Source organism: Onychostoma macrolepis, chromosome 11 (genome assembly GCF_012432095.1).
Source record: "Onychostoma macrolepis isolate SWU-2019 chromosome 11, ASM1243209v1, whole genome shotgun sequence".
NCBI classification, from domain to species: domain Eukaryota; kingdom Metazoa; phylum Chordata; class Actinopteri; order Cypriniformes; family Cyprinidae; genus Onychostoma; species Onychostoma macrolepis.
In genome coordinates, this window is record NC_081165.1 from 21,355,650 (window position 1) to 21,372,833 (window position 17,184).

At 37.1% G+C, this 17,184-nt stretch overlaps 1 protein-coding gene across 3 annotated transcripts in view; it reads left to right on the forward strand.

Moving 5' to 3' along the window:
- Positions 1 to 12,576, forward strand: part of fgd5a (FYVE, RhoGEF and PH domain containing 5a) — a 41,472-nt gene extending 28,896 nt beyond the window's left edge. For 2 of the 3 annotated variants that reach the window (XM_058791940.1, XM_058791942.1), the window contains exons 13-21: positions 6,835 to 6,918; positions 7,033 to 7,112; positions 7,207 to 7,300; positions 7,437 to 7,574; positions 9,097 to 9,199; positions 9,498 to 9,634; positions 9,717 to 9,845; positions 10,677 to 10,831; positions 10,918 to 12,576. In XM_058791940.1, the coding sequence (XP_058647923.1) occupies positions 6,835 to 6,918; positions 7,033 to 7,112; positions 7,207 to 7,300; positions 7,437 to 7,574; positions 9,097 to 9,199; positions 9,498 to 9,634; positions 9,717 to 9,845; positions 10,677 to 10,831; positions 10,918 to 10,954 (957 nt within the window). In that variant the 3' untranslated portion in view covers positions 10,955 to 12,576. The remainder of the gene's footprint in view (positions 1 to 6,834; positions 6,919 to 7,032; positions 7,113 to 7,206; positions 7,301 to 7,436; positions 7,575 to 9,096; positions 9,200 to 9,497; positions 9,635 to 9,716; positions 9,846 to 10,676; positions 10,832 to 10,917) is intronic. The other variant, XM_058791943.1, reaches the window with a different exon arrangement.
- The last annotated feature ends 4,608 nt before the right edge of the window (positions 12,577 to 17,184 follow it).

The following is a 17,184-nucleotide window of genomic DNA, read 5'->3' on the forward strand; positions in this document are numbered from 1 at the left end:
ACTTTTAACATATTACACTGAACAAAATTATAAATGCAACACTTTTGTTTTTGCCCCCATTTTTCATGAGCTGAACTCAAAGAACTAAGACTTTTTCTATGTACACAAAAGGCCTATTTCGCTCAAATATTGTTCACAAATCTGTCTAAATCTGTGTTAGTGAGCACTTCTCCTTTGTCGAGATAATCCATCCACCTCACAGGTGTGGCATATCAAGATGCTGATTAGACAGCATGATTATTGCACAGGTGTGCCTTAGGCTGGCCACAATAAAAGGCCACTCTAAAATGTGCAGTTTTATCACACAGCACAATGTCACAGATGTCGCAAGTTCTGAGGGAGCGTGCAATTGGCATTCTGACTGCAGGAATGTCCACCAGAGCTGTTGCCCGTGAATTGAATGTTCATTTCTCTACCATAAGCCGTCTCCAAAGGCGTTTCAGAGAATTTGGCAGTACATCCAACCGGCCTCACAACCGCAGACCACGTGTAACCACACCAGCCCAGGACCTCCACATCCAGCATCTTCACCTCCAAGATCGTCTGAGACCAGCCACCCGGACAGCTGCTGCAACAATCGGTTTGCGTAACCAAAGAATTTCTGCACAAACTGTCAGAAACCGTCTCAGGGAAGCTCATCTGCATGCTCGTCGTCCTCATCGGGGTCTCGACCTAATTGCAGTTCGTCGTCGTAAACCGACTTGAGTGGGCAAATGCTCACATTCGATGGCGTCTGGCACTTTGGAGAGGTGTTCTCTTCACGGATGAATCCCAGTTTTCACTGTACAGGGCAGATGGCAGACAGCGTGTATGGCATCGTGTGGGTGAGCGGTTTGCTGATATCAATGTTGTGGATCAAGTGGCCTATGGTGGCGGTGGGGTTATGGTATGGACAGGCGTATGTTATGGAAAAACGAACACAGGTGCATTTTATTGATGGCATTTTGAATGCACAGAGATACCGTGACGAGATCCTGAGGCCCATTGTTGTGCCATTCATCCACGACCATCACCTCATGTTGCAGCATGATAATGCACGGCCCCATGTTGCAAGGATCTGTACACAATTCCTGGAAGCTGAAAACATCCCAGTTCTTGCATGGCCAGCATATTCACCGGACATGTCACCCATTGAGCATGTTTGGGATGCTCTGGATCGGCGTATACGGCAGCGTGTTCCAGTTCCTGCCAATATCCAGCAACTTCGCACAGCCATTGAAGAGGAGTGGACCAACATTCACAGGCCACAATCAACAACCTGATCAACTCTATGCGAAGGAGATGTGTTGCACTGCGTGAGGCAAATGGTGGTCACACCAGATACTGACTGGTTTTGCTGTCTAATCAGCATCTTGATACGCCACACCTGAGGTGGATGGATTATCTCGGCAAAGGAGAAGTGCTCACTAACACAGATTTAGACAGATTTGTGAACAATATTTGAGAGAAATAGGCCTTTTGTGTACATAGAAAAAGTCTTAGATCTTTAAGTTCAGCTCATGAAAAATGGGGGCAAAAACAAAAGTGTTGCGTTTATAATTTTGTTCAGTGTAAATTGCTGCATCATTATTACAAATGTGTAATTACAAATAGATTAAAATACAAGTTTCAATAGAAATGTATTATATATTTTACATTACATTATTATATATTTTAGTTTACCATAAATGCTTGTCAGTGCAATACAATGAACTATGAAATTACTTTTAAAGATGTACTTAAGTGGGTAAAATAGCACTCTTGCATAGTATTTCTGCATTTACATGGGTTAATTTACATTCCTTAGAACAGGTGGCTTCCAGCCATTTGGAGCTCACCTGACTTTGTTTGTGTCTGAAAATTATTGATCAAACCAATTGGCAGAGTGGGACCGTTAAGAGCTTCTCTTTCAGTTAGATCTGTATTGCTTCTTGTGTCTGAGGGCAAGTAGGTGTTGCATTCTTAAAGCTATAGCTGTATTTAGTATAAACTGTTTTATTATACAGTTGGTTTTATTATACTGTCATCGCAGGGAAAAGTCTGAATGGAATCTTGCTTGGCAAGTTAGTTAAAGTTAGTTAAACTGTCAGCATGTTTAAAGCTAGTTGCCTGACACATTCCATTTAATATGATGAAGGTACGTATTATTTCCCTCTTAAGTACTGAGCAGTTATTGACAGGTATGTGCATTGATGATATTTGATCATTCAAAAAGGCAGCCAGTTTCCTAGACAGTAAGTGAGCTGGTTTATATGTGCCTTAACTGTTCAGCAGACACTGGAGGCTACATTAGCTGTAGCACAAGGCTACCCCCACCCCTCTTTATAGCGCTCTTGTTTTCGAGGGTCGTACTTCCTCTCAGGATGTCTGCTGTAGGTCATTGGATGCCAGCTTCCTGTGCTGGGACTTAACTGACAGCACACTGAAGACTAGGCCCAGAGAACAACAGATCAACAACACTGAGCCACCGCAGCTGAAAAACAACGCTAAAAACATTAGGCCGAGCGGTCAGTTGAGTTGTTTACCTGAAGTACATTTACTCCGTTACTTCCACTCGGGTGGTTTTCTGAATGTCTTAAGGTACTTGCACACTCCGAACTTGCCACGGATGCGAAAACGCAGTGATTGACACAACGTGAGGTCGTATTTATTTTTTAGCGTGTTAAAATTTCAAACGAAAATCAATGTGCAATGACCTCTAATGACAAGATTTTAAAAAGAATGGGCTCTGTGGGCTCTGCCGAGATGTTTTAAATAATGTCAACAAAAAATTTGAGGTCAGTTTGATTGTTTTACGATTGTCAGAAATAAAACACTTTTTAAAAAGTCATTTTTTTACAGTGGCACATTTTCTCTACATACACACAGGAAGCTATTTTCTAATATTGCAACACTCTTGGCTCTGAAGATCCCAGATACTGGAGTCTTTCTTCATCTCTTGTCATCCTCTCCTTTCTGCTCTCTTCTCTCCCTTAATCGATCAATCTCTGACTGGTGTTTTTTTTTTAAATTTTTTATGATAACTTGTGACTGATGTCATAGAGTCCAGCACTGACTGGTTGTGATATGATATCAGAGGGTCCCCTAACGATGATTCTTCGAGATCTGGATTTAATTTATGGATTAATAAGTGAACCAACTATCACTCACACACTGATGCCCAAAGGCCATTTCCTCTGTCAAAACTACCCTTCATTGCCTGTACAAATCTACCACTTCACAGTATGAAATATCTTTGAAAGTCTATCTCTGATCACTGAGATAGGGTTTCCATGATCATGGTCATGGAATTTTAATTCTGTGATTTACACCATGTTGTTATTGTTCACTAAAACTAAAACATGTAAAATCATTTATGTTAATTGAAGTCAATCTGAAATAAACTAAAATGAAAAACTAAATGAAAAACATGAATGAATATTAGGAATGTTACCTTGAACTAATTGAAATAAAAAAGGTTAAGTTGAAGTACTAAATTACTAAAACTGAAATACAAAAGTAAAGCTAAATAGAAATAGTAATACATAATGAAATAAAAATAAAAAAAATGAGCACATAACAAAATTACGGAAACTTAAATTGAAAACTGAAAATATCAAATTAAATGCTATTTTAAAATATTAATAAATGCTATAACAGTATACAAATAATACTACAAAAAAAAATTATAATAAAGAAAACCTGTCCTAGAAATCCCTATAAAACTCTTTATCCAATAATCATGAACCACCAGAAAAGTTTTGGTCAAGTTTATTCACCTGAGCTGAATTGGACAAAAAATTGTCACAAATATCATGCAATACTAGTTACCTTGTGTTGGCCTTGTTTTTTGTGGCTACTGTACTGGTATCAGATCACTATGGAGGTCTTACGTAGGACTCTAACTGTAAGTTATTTGTTGTTTTCTCTCATATGTTTTCTTCACCAAGGTCCAGTCTCAAGGGACACACACTAGTTACATGAGAACTGATACATTCTCGGCTGTTTGAGGGTTGTTGTGGCTGTTGTTGTTGATGTTTTTGTTGTCTCTGTCCTGCTGTCTCCACCCAAAAAGGCTTTCTCAGAAGCATCCAGGCTGAATTCCTGAACCCGGCCTGTGAACTGCGGATGTTTGGGGCACGCACATTGCATGTCTGATGATGTCACTACTTTTGTTTGGAGCTATATATGTCGAGCAAACACAATGGTTTGAAGTGTAGGGCTAGCCTGTTTTTGGGTGTGAGTTTGTGTTCTTAGCACAACTACTTCATTGTCAGGAATGAAGCAAAGCAGAAAATACCCCATAAACTGTTTTTATCAAGCACAAGCTATTGCATTGAACGTGTGAATTGCTTTCTTGGGTACTGAACTGAATTTGCTACACCTTTGGAAGAATGTGCATTGAGCAGACAGGAAAAACTATTTAAAGCAGTTGTTTTAAAGCAGGGGTCCAGGGCCCACTAGGGGGCCTCAAGGTGGCTTAAAAAATACTGAGTAAAATAATTAACACCATGTACTTCAGGTTTAGTTGCTTGTAATTGTGCAGAATTTACTATTATAAATTCTAAAATACACTGTAAAATAAAGTGTTGCCGTTATTTTCATCTATGGACACTCCTAATTCTTTTTAAAATAAAAAAGGGAGATGGGGGACTTGAAATCAAAAAGGCTGATACCCACCGATTTAAAGCTTATACTGCCTCCTTGTGGTAGACATAAACATAACAGAAAGCAAGCATCACTATTACTTTGCTCATACTTAAGTTTAGGGGTAGAGCCCTGCACGGGCCTCAAATATAGGCCCTAGCCCGGCCCTGGCCCGAGATGCTCAGGCCCTAGCCCTGCCCGTGTCCGACAGTTTATCAGAATTACCGACCCGAGTCCGTCTTTTTTTTTTTTTTTTTATTCTTCTCCCAAAACGGCTCATATTTCAGCTGTTAAAATAGTTCAGTTTTGTATGTAATGGCAAAGTGATTTATAGTTCGTTTTTTTCCTTTTTTAAATTTTTTTTTTTTTATTAAGTTAATTTTGAAAAACGTTTGGAGCATTTTTTGTTCGTTAAACAAGTTATTTATTTCTTAAAGTAACGACCAAGCGGCCAGCGGCAGACCGGCAGGCTGATCATAGCATGTTTGATCAATTTAGCCTTCTCAAATCATCACGACTTGCCTAAAATAAAATCTATAGATATACTAAAACAGTTCAAGCATATAACAATGTTTAAAGGTTAAACCTAGATAAATGTGCGCTATATCCAATAGTTTGTGTGGAGAACGGAAGCTAAAGCGCAGGACACGGAGGCGCCAGCGCAATCAATTGCATTTTTTTTTTCAATGGAAACAACTTAAAATAGGCAGTAATTTTTGCTCATAAAGGTAGGAGTAATACATCATTCGGAACTGTAAAGGGTCTACTTCTATTTGTGTGCACTCACAATATCAACAAAACGTTGTGCTTTTAAGAAAACGATACGCTTTCTGCCGTCTCGTCTTGAACAGGAGAGCTTCACAAAAATGAACCGAAAGTCAGCGAATACATTCCTCACAGACATGATAAATATATCTATAGAAAGCTTTAAATTACTACTTAACGAAATAAATCAAATCGAAAACAAAAACTCATTCATTATAATCATAATCCGTGAAGATGCACTTCTCTCTAAAGGCGCGTCTAATGAGGAGATGAATCCACACTGATGCAACACTGACACAGAAAACACTAGTTTATTAGTAAGTAATTCAAATATCTCCTTACTATTTCCCTCGGACACATTCATGGTAATTACTTTTGCTGGGGCTTTACGGCAAGCTTTATTGCGTGTATTTGAACGCAGAACAGCTGCGCTGACGGCGCGATCGCTGCTGCGGGACACTAAACACCGTCGAGCCGCTCTTCACAGTCGCGGCACGGTCTCGTGTTGTTTCCACCAGCGCGGCAATTTTTTTTTTCATCACTAATTGATAATAATAATAATTCCTTACATTTATATAGCGCTTTTCTAAGCACTTGGCTTAGACATTGATGGATGTCTAAAATATAAAAATAAGGAGAAAACTAAAACAGGCCCGAGGCCCGGCCCTCGTCTGAGCTATGACGTGAAAATTGGCCCAAAGCCCGGCCCTAGGGACGTAAAAAAGTCGAAATGCAGGGCTCTACTTAGGGGTTTAAATAATGTAAATATTATTATTTTGATAGTCTATTCAATAGAAATATACTACAATAATAACGAAACTAATAATTATGATTAAATAATGTAAATCTAATCTAAATGGTTTAAGTTGGACAGGGATAGAGCAGAATTGTGCAGACTTAAATGTTTTACTGCCTCCTTGTGGTGGCATCACTATTTACTTTTGCTCACATTTAATTTTAGGTTTGAATAATTTAAATATATTATGATTAGTAGTAGTAATATTAGTAGTAGTATTGTCTATAGGAGTAATAATGATGCTAATAATTATAATAATCATAAATCCACAATAATAATATATAATAATTAATATTAAATCATATAAATCACTAATCTAAATGGTTTAACTTTAATAATTAATTGAAGTGCTCATGCACTCGTGTTATTTAAAATTGTGTATATATTTGTGTACTGTATAAAGGTATGTGTGTGTGTGTGTGTGTGTGTGTGTGTGTGTGTACATATTTTGGGGACAAATTTGTACCCAGAAATGAGTTAAATCTGACAAAACCACCTTGTAAGAATGGTATTACATTAAAGTAGATTTTTATTGTAAAAAATGCAGAACATTTAGAGTGCTGGTTAGGGTTAGGTTATAGTATATATAATTAGCTGTATATAAAGCCATTTCTAGTCCATGGAATGTCTCCATTTAGATAGTGAACATGTTTGTGCATGTGTTGCAGATGAATGACGTGATGCTGTACACCTACCCTCAGCAGGATGGTAAATACAGGCTGAAAAACACACTGACTCTAAGTGGAATGAAGGTAAGACAGCAGCGTCTCTCAGCACATTCATTTTGTTTTTTGGTTAACCTACTAGAAACAAAACAGATTAGGCTAAGTGTGAACTGAGCTGTATGTGTTTTCATGTGTCTGTAGGTCAGTAAACCTGTCGTAGACAATGTGCTCAACACGCTCAGGATAGAAGTCAGCGATGTTACCATCACTCTCTCAGCGAGGTAATGAGCATTTCCATAATGGTTTGCATGTGTCTGTACTGACATCTACTGTCATGCAATCACATCAAGCATGGCTTCTTTCTGTCTCTGATAGTTCTTTAGGTGAGAGAGAGGACTGGTTCCACACGCTGAGCCGGGCTATAGCGGATCACGCCGCAGGCCTCAATACCTTCAGCTGCTCTAGTGAGGTGTGGGGAAATATTTTACACAGCCTCTGTATCAAACAAGCAACAGAAAAAAGTCATTGTTAATTTTTTTTGTTTACTGCATTCAGTATTCAATATTAATGTAACTAAATGACGAAATCACTGTCCATGTTTCCAGGCGAGAGAGAAATTATGGATGTCTCTGGGAGAGGCTGCTCCTGTTCTAGTTCCTGTTTCACATGTGATGATGTGCATGAACTGCACGTCAGACTTCAGGCTAACATTGCGACGGCATCACTGCAATGCATGTGGAAAGGTAAAACATCTGTACCACACGTAGGGAAATGTCTGATAGTCTTAAAGGGATAGTTCACCCAAAAATGAAAATTCTGTCATTTATTACTCACTCACGCTCATGTCGTTCCAAACCCATAAGACCTTCATTCATCTTCAGAACACAAATTAAGATTTGTTTTAATGAAATCCAAGAGCTTTCTGACTCTCCATACACAGTAATGCAACTGAAATGTTTTATGGGCAAGAAAAGTAGTAAAAACATTGTTAAAATAGTCCATGTGACATCAGTCGTTCAACCGTAATCTTATGAAGCTACAAGAATACATTTCAGAAAATATGTAAGGCTGGGCAAAAAATTGTTGAAAACACAAAAAGTATTCTCGTAGCTTCATAACGTTATGGTTGAACCACTGATGTCATGGATGCATGGACTGTTTTAATGTTGTCCTTACTACCTTTCTGGGCCTTGAACGTGGTAGTTGCGTTACTGTCTATGGAGGGTCAGAAAGCTCTCGGATTTCATCAGAAATATCTTAATTTGTGTTCCGAAGATGAATGAAGGATCCTACGGTTTTGGAACGAAATGAGGGAGAGTAAATAATGACAGAATTGTCTTTTTTGGGGTTAACTAGCCTTATAAATTTAAGACATATATTCTTTGATATGTTACAGTTAACAATAAAACACTCAGAGGTGGTCTTTAAAGTGACCCTAATAAGCATTTAGACTCAAAAATGTATGAACAGCATTGTATTAGATAATAATAAATTATCAAACAGCAGGATTACATTAGTGGATATTTCACAGGATTGTATGTACAGATATTTTTGCATGTAGTACATATGTATGTTTTGATTTCAACCAAAAAAAAGTAACTTTTTTCAAGAACTTTTATGGAATTACTATTTTTATTGCCATCAAAGAAACATTTGTTCTGTGATATTATGAATAGGATTGTTGTTAGTGATTGACTAGTAAATCAGCCTAGTTAGTCAGCAAATATTTGGCATTGGCTGGTAGCAGTGCCCACTTGGCCAGTTAACAGAAGTGCCAGCTCCCCCTTGTGGTAGGAAAGGGTTTTGTTCATTGTTCACTTCATTCTGAGACTTTATAGTGTTTTGCAATATCTTGAGTGAATTTTGAGGAAATAATGTGCAAAGTAGATTACAAGGATTTTGTGTACATTCCATTTGTTTTCTAATTTTAAAATGTAATTTATTCCTGTGATGCAAAGCTAAATTATCAGCAGCTATTACTGCAGTTTTCAGCATCACATGATCTTTCAAATCATTCTAATGCTGATTTGGTGCTCAAGAAACCTTTCTTCTTATTATTAATGTTGAAAACAGTTGTGCTGAATAAAAGTATTAATTTCTTTAAATGCATACTTAAATAATTCTTACTGACCCAAAACATGTTAAATGGTAGTATATACTGAATATCAGTATTAAATTGTGACCCTGCTTTCTCTTAATTTTATTATTGTCTCTCATCGCATCTCATTTTTACTATTCATCTGAACTGTCTCGCCCTGTTTTTAGGTTGTGTGTCGCTCCTGCTCGAGAAACAGGTATCCTCTAAAATACCTGAAGGACAGGATGGCTAAAGTCTGTGACCACTGCTACGCTGAGCTCAGAAAGAGAGGTAAGAGAAAAAGCCTCCAAAATGAAATCAAACTTTAAAATAAAGTGTTATGCAATTTAGAGTTAGAAATAGTACGGAAATCATTCATGTAAACTGTTCACTTTAATTGAACCATTTCATACTCACCATTACAGTTAAAATGATTTTTTACAATATTATCAAGAATATAATTTAGGTTTGTTATTTTTCATTATTCATATGCAATTGATTGTTTAAACAAAATAGGCTGTTTCCATTATAAACATTTAAATTATCACAGTAGCTGTATAGTTCATGTCCGTGCATGATGTGTTTGTAGGTGGTAATATTCTAGGATCGTGTGGGAGCGCCAGTCCCCACACAAACAGGGCCAGCAGGCCTCTCTCTGCTGTGTTCCAGAGCCTACAGCCGCCCAGTCTGTGGAGGAACAGAAAGAGCAACTCACCTCTCACACAGGTACACACACAAACGCTCACATTCACATCTGAATTATTGAGAAATTTTTATACTCAGAGTTAAAAAGTCTCGGTGTGTGCAGGTATCTGTGGGTGCCGAGGGATCCAGCATGAGTGGCAGTCTGCAAAGACGCAAAAAGAGCAAAAGGAAGTGGAAGAGGCTGTGGTTTCTGCTCAAAGACAAGGTGCTCTACACCTTTAAAGCACGAGAGGTGAGGGGACCCAGAGTCTCCCACACCAACACAGACACTACATTATGTACAAACAAATACTCATGCATACATACGCACATTATAACCTGCACAAACTACATTTAATGTGTTGGATCAATACCAAAATTTTGATTTTGATACAATATCAGCCTCTTGATATTGCCTCTCTCACATCATTACTAAATCAATAGCTTAGGCAACAAATAAACCACTTTTGGTGACTGATGAAATACAACTAGGACTGTCAATATTAATAATTTGTAAACATGGCAATACATTTTTTTTTTTTACGCTACTACTTAAATGTTTGGGGTTTTAAAAGGTTTTAAAAGTTTTTGAAAGAAGTCTCACCAAGGCTGCATTTATCTGTTCAAACATACAGTAAAAACAGTAATATTATTACATTTTAAGATGTTATGTTTTAATATATTTTGAAGTGTCATTTCTTTGTCAGGGCAAAGCTGAATTTTCAGCATCATTTCTTCAGTCTTCAGTGTCACATGATCCTTCAAAACTCATTGCAATATGCTGATTTGTGGTCTGATTATTGTTAATGTTGAAAACTGTGCTGGTTAATATTAAATATTAATAAAATAATTATACAAAATTAAATAATTAGATCCTTCTTACCCCAAATTACTGAATTACGGATAAATTACAGAATGAAATTGTCAAATTTAATTTTTTACATCACATTGTCTGAACTGCTAAACTGTGCTGTCTTTTTTTGGTCAGGTGCTGAAATATGCAAAATGATAATACTGAAATAATTAAAACAAAGCACAAACCCTGCACACATTTAACCTCTCTCTCTGTTTCCTATGTCTGCAGGATAAAGTGGCATCTGAAAGTCTTCCTCTGCAGGGCTTTACTGTGAAGCTGTCGGATCGATCAGAAGGGGAAGACAAAGACAATGTTTTCCAGCTGTACCATAAAAAAACACTGTATTATACCTTCAAAGCAGACGACCAGCATACTGCACGCAGGTACGACACACAAGAGTCATCGGCATTGTTCATTCCCATTTGAAATCCTCAGAATTATGATAAAGAAATGAACTGTTATTTTGCAGGTGGGTAAATGCAATGGAAGAGGCCACAGTGTTATAGTATCCAGCTATCTGCCCAGACGACAACAGGACTCTGGGCAGGATTCCCCAGACAGCTCAACCCATTACGGGCTTAATCCTATGACATCAAAGTCACCTGTGCCTGAGAAACCAGCGGAATCACACCATTAATACCTTCATTTTGATTTCTATCTTCATTTTGGCTGCTGAATTTATGGACAGATTCACACAAGGCATGTCACGCTCGGTGTTTGTGCTGTCCCAGGACGAGTCTCATGCCTCACCTACTTCACAGACTCATTAAAAAAGTGCCATATGTAAACAGTGCAGTTCAGTGAAGCTCAGGTGTTGTGCATGATTGCTCTGAAACTACTCGTCTGTGTCCAATAAATGAGAATGTACTTCTTTTTCTTTTTTTTAAGAAATTGTAACTGCCTTTCTATATGCAGTGCTGTCATTTTATACATTCATGTAAAATTAAAAATAAATGAAGGCATTTGTTATAGTTTGGAAGAATATGATAAGCCAAAACTGGCTTGTTATAGACAATGTATCGTTCATCTGAATTAACAGCTAAATGTTTAGCATGGCATATCCTACCACCTCAGATATAAAAAGTCCATGTTTTATATACAAATGACATCATGTGATATATATATATATATATATATATATATATATATATATATATATATTTACATTTGGATTTGATACAGAATTGTATAGCCTAAATGAAGAAAGCTGTACATTTTACAATTCAGTGTAATATATTTAATTTGCAGCTGTATTAAGATATTGCTATCATCTGCTGTGATTCATTTTTCTCTGCACATTTGGTAGTTACTTTACCGTGGTCCCCAAGTTGACTTTGTTCCCTTATAAACATCACCATGCCAACCATTGTTTTCACTAGAATACCACTACAGTTATTGTTACTACAGTGAAGCTGTGCTAATTTGATATTAGTCACCACCACTGACATCAAAAAACTATCAGGAGAAAAATTCTATTTTGAATATGATCCTATATGCATTTGGTATAATTACATCGATATGAATAACTATGGTATATGGTCAGAAACAATGGTTACTATGGTCATTTTATGTAAGGATGGTTGTATGCGCCACAGTGTATACATATGAAGGCCACATTTGGTAAAACCTCGATGTAAATCAGTATGCAAATGTTGTGAACATCTGTGTCGGTTGAACCTTTCATTAAAAATTGTGACGTGTCATACGCTTTTTGTACAGTATCAGCCTTAAGTTTTTTATTTAGGCAATCATCTAAAGCCATGTTATTCCCAAAAAACATGTTTAATATATATATATTTTTAAATGCCATAAACATTCAAACTGCATTTCTTCAAATGAGTTTAGGCGAATGTTGTTGTATATATTCATCTAGAAAAACCGTTTGTCTGAGTTGGGCCTTTTTCTGTTCAGTATTTTCAAAATGCCTAGAAGGACTCATTTTTCTTTTTACATCATGTTTGTTTTTTATTTGTCTTTCAATGTTACATTTTAAAAATGCGTTCTGTAAAACTAAAAAAGTGCCAGTATTCATTCTCAGTAATTTGTATCTGATATTTCCCAGCACAGACCCTATTCCCACAGAGATCATCCCTCTTCCTTAATGCTTTATTAAATTTAAATAAAGCCCCTGCATAATGAAGAATAAAAAGGCATGTAAACCTGCATTTTAAAAGTAAGAAAAATGCATTTTGGTTTAATTTCACAGTTAAAATTATTCCCATTAAAGCAGCAGTTTCATAAGAAATGACTGATTATACGATTGTTTGGCTTCACATGTTTAGATATTTGTGACCCTGGACCACAAAACCAGTCTTAAGTCGCTGAGGTATATTTGTAGCAATAGCCAAAAATACACTGTATGGGTCAAAATTATCGATTTTTCTTTTATGCCAAAAATCATTAGGATATTAAGTAAAGATGATGTTCCATGAAGATATTTTGTAAATTTCTTACCGTAAATGTATCAAAACTTAATTTTTGATTAGTAATATGCATTGCTAAGAACTTCATTTGGACAAGGCATTCATATTTTCTCAATATTTTGATTTTTTTGCACCCTCAGATTCCAGATTTTCAAATAGTTGTATCTCAGCCAAATATTGTCCGATCCTAACAAACCATACATCAATGGAAAGCTTATTCAGCTTTCAGATGATGTATAAATCTCAATTTCGAAAAATTGACACTTAAGACTGGTTTTGTCGTCCAGGGTCACATTTGGTATTATGATAGACAGAATGTTTCTGTTTTAGAAGGAGATTAATAGGCCTATATTATTTATAGCCTACAATGCATCGATTAGAGTATAAAAAGACTTTCCAATGGTCTCTAGGGGGCGACACACACTTAAGCAGGGAGCAGCAAGTCACGCTTCTTGGCAGTGATTATTATGCGGTAGTTAAATATTTGCTAGTAATAAAAATAATTGATCAGATTTCGATGCTGTTTTGCTTTTAGAACATTTGTTTAATAATTAAGCGTATTTCATTACAATATTTTATTTTCTTTATTGTAAACGGGCCTTCAAACCTAGCAACAAACAGCTAATTGTGATGACACGCGGTGATTATTCGAGTCAAATGTGTATCCCTCTCACCATTATCTCAATAATCTGCCCGAGTGTGACCTCTATTATCAAACTGCAGCCTAGTAATGCGATATAACTAGGTTAAGATAATTAGCTTTATCAAAGTGGTCTGTGGCACTTCGGCCAACAGCCAAAGAGAGGTTGATTAAGCAGCAGAATGCCTAAATAATTGATATGATAGAAAAAAAGAGGCAGCACAAAACATTTTGCCCTATTTCTTTTCATCCTTTGAAATATTAATGATGCTGAGGTCCACTGTGCTATTGTAGGTCCCCTGAAATCTGTTATTTTGACACTGATCTGGGATCAGTTTTCCAAACTTAAATACAAAGGCTATTCACTTGAGGGGGGAAAAAAGCACAATGCTGATGTCAGATCAGCATACATTTCACTAATAGCTTCTAGTCTGCTGTCAAGACTAAAGTAGACTTCATTAGACTGAGCTTTACTAGGTCATCAAGACAAGACACGAAGGATAGAAAAGAAAGTAGAAAGCAAAGGACAGGAAGGAGGACTGAAAAGGAGGATCCAGGGAATATAGCAATAGTTTGGCAATGAAAAGGTGGCGATATGGCAAGAAAGAGAAAAAGGATGTTAAAGAAGGAAAGTGAGATAGAAATGGAACTGTTCTAGTTGCCACACTCCCTTGAGTTCCCCTGACCCACTAATGAAAGAGTAATTGATAAATTCGAAGCATTTAATTGCTTAAAATGTCATTTCATTAGATTGGGGACTGTATTTTTGTTAGCATGTCAGTTTTGGTGAAGTAGGTGTACGTGTACAGGTGGATAAAGAACGAGCTCATAACCAAGTTCAGACATAGGCTACAGAGAACAAGGTGCCTTTATGACTCCACTTCCTCTCTTGAAGTGTCTGTACTATGACCATTAAACTAGAACATTCAATGACTGCCTTTGCCTCATTTAAAGGAACAGTTCAAATTTTGCTGGCAATTTACTCACCCTCAGGCCATCCAAGATGTAGATGAGATTGTTTCGTCATTGCAACAGATTTGGAGAAATTTGTGCAGTGAATGGGTGCCGTCAGATTCAGAGTTCAAACAGCTGATACAAATTGAAGCTAAAAATATCAGTACCGCTGTTTGACTTTACCAGCAAAAATGACTGAAAATATTGTCTAAAATCCGCGTTTCACAATATTATTTTCTCGTTGTTTTAATCTTTGTTTTAAAGCAGTTAGAGTAAGCAATCATGGTCATGTTATGTGAACAAACAGCACGATTACCGGTGATTTTTATATATGTATATATTTGATATATCAGTTTGTGCAGCACATAACTATAAATTTCATTGAGCCGTGATATAAAGTGGTCATATTTTAGTTCTACAGTAATTCTGAGAGACTCTTATTTGAGAAAGATCAACCTCAAACTGAAACAAAGGTTGACCACACACAGATGTTCCTCTGTTCCTCAAGACCTAAAGCACAATGGGCATAAAAAACACAAAATCCATTAGGGCTTGGGAAACATAAGCTTGTGCTCAGCAGTACCTGGCTTTTGTGGTTTCATGAATGAGCTTCACTTCCATTACTGACAAAAACTTACAGAACTTCAGAGTTTGGAGTCCTTTTTCCATTTGCCTGTTCGAAATGCATGCATTTGAATGGTAAATGAGCATCTTTTCTTTACAAACAAACAGAGGTAGTCTTCTGTTAGCACTGTTCTCCCCAACCAGGTTAATGTATTCCAGGATATAAGCACCTTTGCTCTTTATTTCCTGATTTTCCATCACCCTCACCCATAATGAATATGAGCTATTTATCTCCAGTGCGAGGGCAGAGTTCCAGAGCGCTATCGCTGTATCCATGAGGTCACCACCATTATCAAGCTTTCTTTTGGAGAACACAGCCTGGACATTAACATTCCTGTCTTCTCTTTAAGCAGAGAACAACAGTATAACAACATACAACAGAGTACAAAATACACAAACCAGTTTATTATACTATGTACCATTAAAAGCAGTGGTGGTCGGAATGCCTCTGAATCACTTGGACATTACTTCTGGCATGGAATCGCACAGCTTTATTTTTATGTTTCTAGTTATGTTTGTGTTACAACATACATACCGTTTCTTCAGTGCCACTTTTGTACCAGAAAGATATCAGAAGGGACAGAAACAGAGTGAGACAGAGTGAGGAATAGATAGCAGTCGATAATGAATTGTTCTTTTTGAGGGGGTTTCCTCTTTCCTCCCTACTGGGTTCCTGTCCTTACTCACAGACTGCTTGCCTTGTGGGGAAACTGGCTCTGACTCCACCCTCGGTCAATCATTCCTTTGCCCAGTGATCAGCCTCACTGACACAGTGAGAGTGAGTCCACCAAGAGCCTATAGTTTAAGCAGGAAAGTCAGGGAAGTCAAAGCTATTAGCGTCTTTCCTGTAAATGTCTGTTACGATGGAGACAGTAAAGATCAGTAAAAGACATCGATGAGTTTGTTTCTTGATCAGAACAGATTTGGAGAAATTCATTGCTTACTCGCCAATGGATCCTCTGTAGTGAATGGGTGCCGTCAGATTATCATGATAATCTACAGATAATACACACGACTCCAGTCCATCAATTAATGTCTTGTGAAGTGAAAAGCTGTGTGTTTGTAAGAAACAAATCCATCAAGACATTTTTAACATTCTGGCTAAAATACTAGTCCTCTATCCATAATATTGCTTTCTCCAGTGAAAAAGTTGTTCTCTCTAAATCAGGAGGATCCATGGGTGAGCAGTTTCTCCTAATCTATTCCAATGAAGAAACAAACACATTAACATCTTGGAATTTTAGCCAATTTAAATTTTTGGTTGAATTATTCCTTTTAAGGGCATTTTTGTTTACTTTTTTTTGCATTAAGCAATTTTGGTATTTTGTTGGGTTGCTACTTTATATTCAAATCCAATCCTTCTGAGAGTAAAATAAAAAGTTAGATTTGGTTACGATGCGATCAAATGAATGTGAAGATTTCAGATGAGTGAGGAAGAAACACGAAATATGCTAGAAAAATGAAGTTGTTCTTAAACATATTTAAAACTCATTACAGACTTGGGTTTAAAGATAGAGGGAAAGAAGAGGGAAGTAAAAGTAAAAGAGAAGTGAGGCAAGACTGATAAACTGTATTAAAAGGGGTGAGATAACACAGAAAGGAAGAGGGGAGAAAAATAAGGAGGAAAGAGAAACAGTAAAGGAGAAGAAAGGAATAACTGGTAAGAAGCAGTTCTATAAAACAGGAGAGAAGTGAAACCACACATCATAAACCAACGCAATGAGTCCTCGCTATTCCTAAGAACTTTCTATAAAAATGGTATTGGTTGGATTGCAGTTTACACACCTTAATTTGTTACACATAAAGTGTTAAATTGGGTTAAACAGACAGTTATTGGAAATGATACTAAATATAGAAACACTAAAACTCACAGCTTTATACAGCACTGACAGACCTAGATTGAAGGGGTGGGGCAGTCTATGAGTCAGCATCATGTGACTGCTGCCTCTCTGTGTATGTGTGTGTGTGTGCGTGTATGCGTGCATGTGTGTGTGAGTGTGTGTGTGTGTGAATGCAGTAAATGTTTTGTCCATGCCCATTCCTTGTGTTGGTGTGGGGCGGGACTAAATGGAGTTCCCAAAGCTAAGGTTTCCTT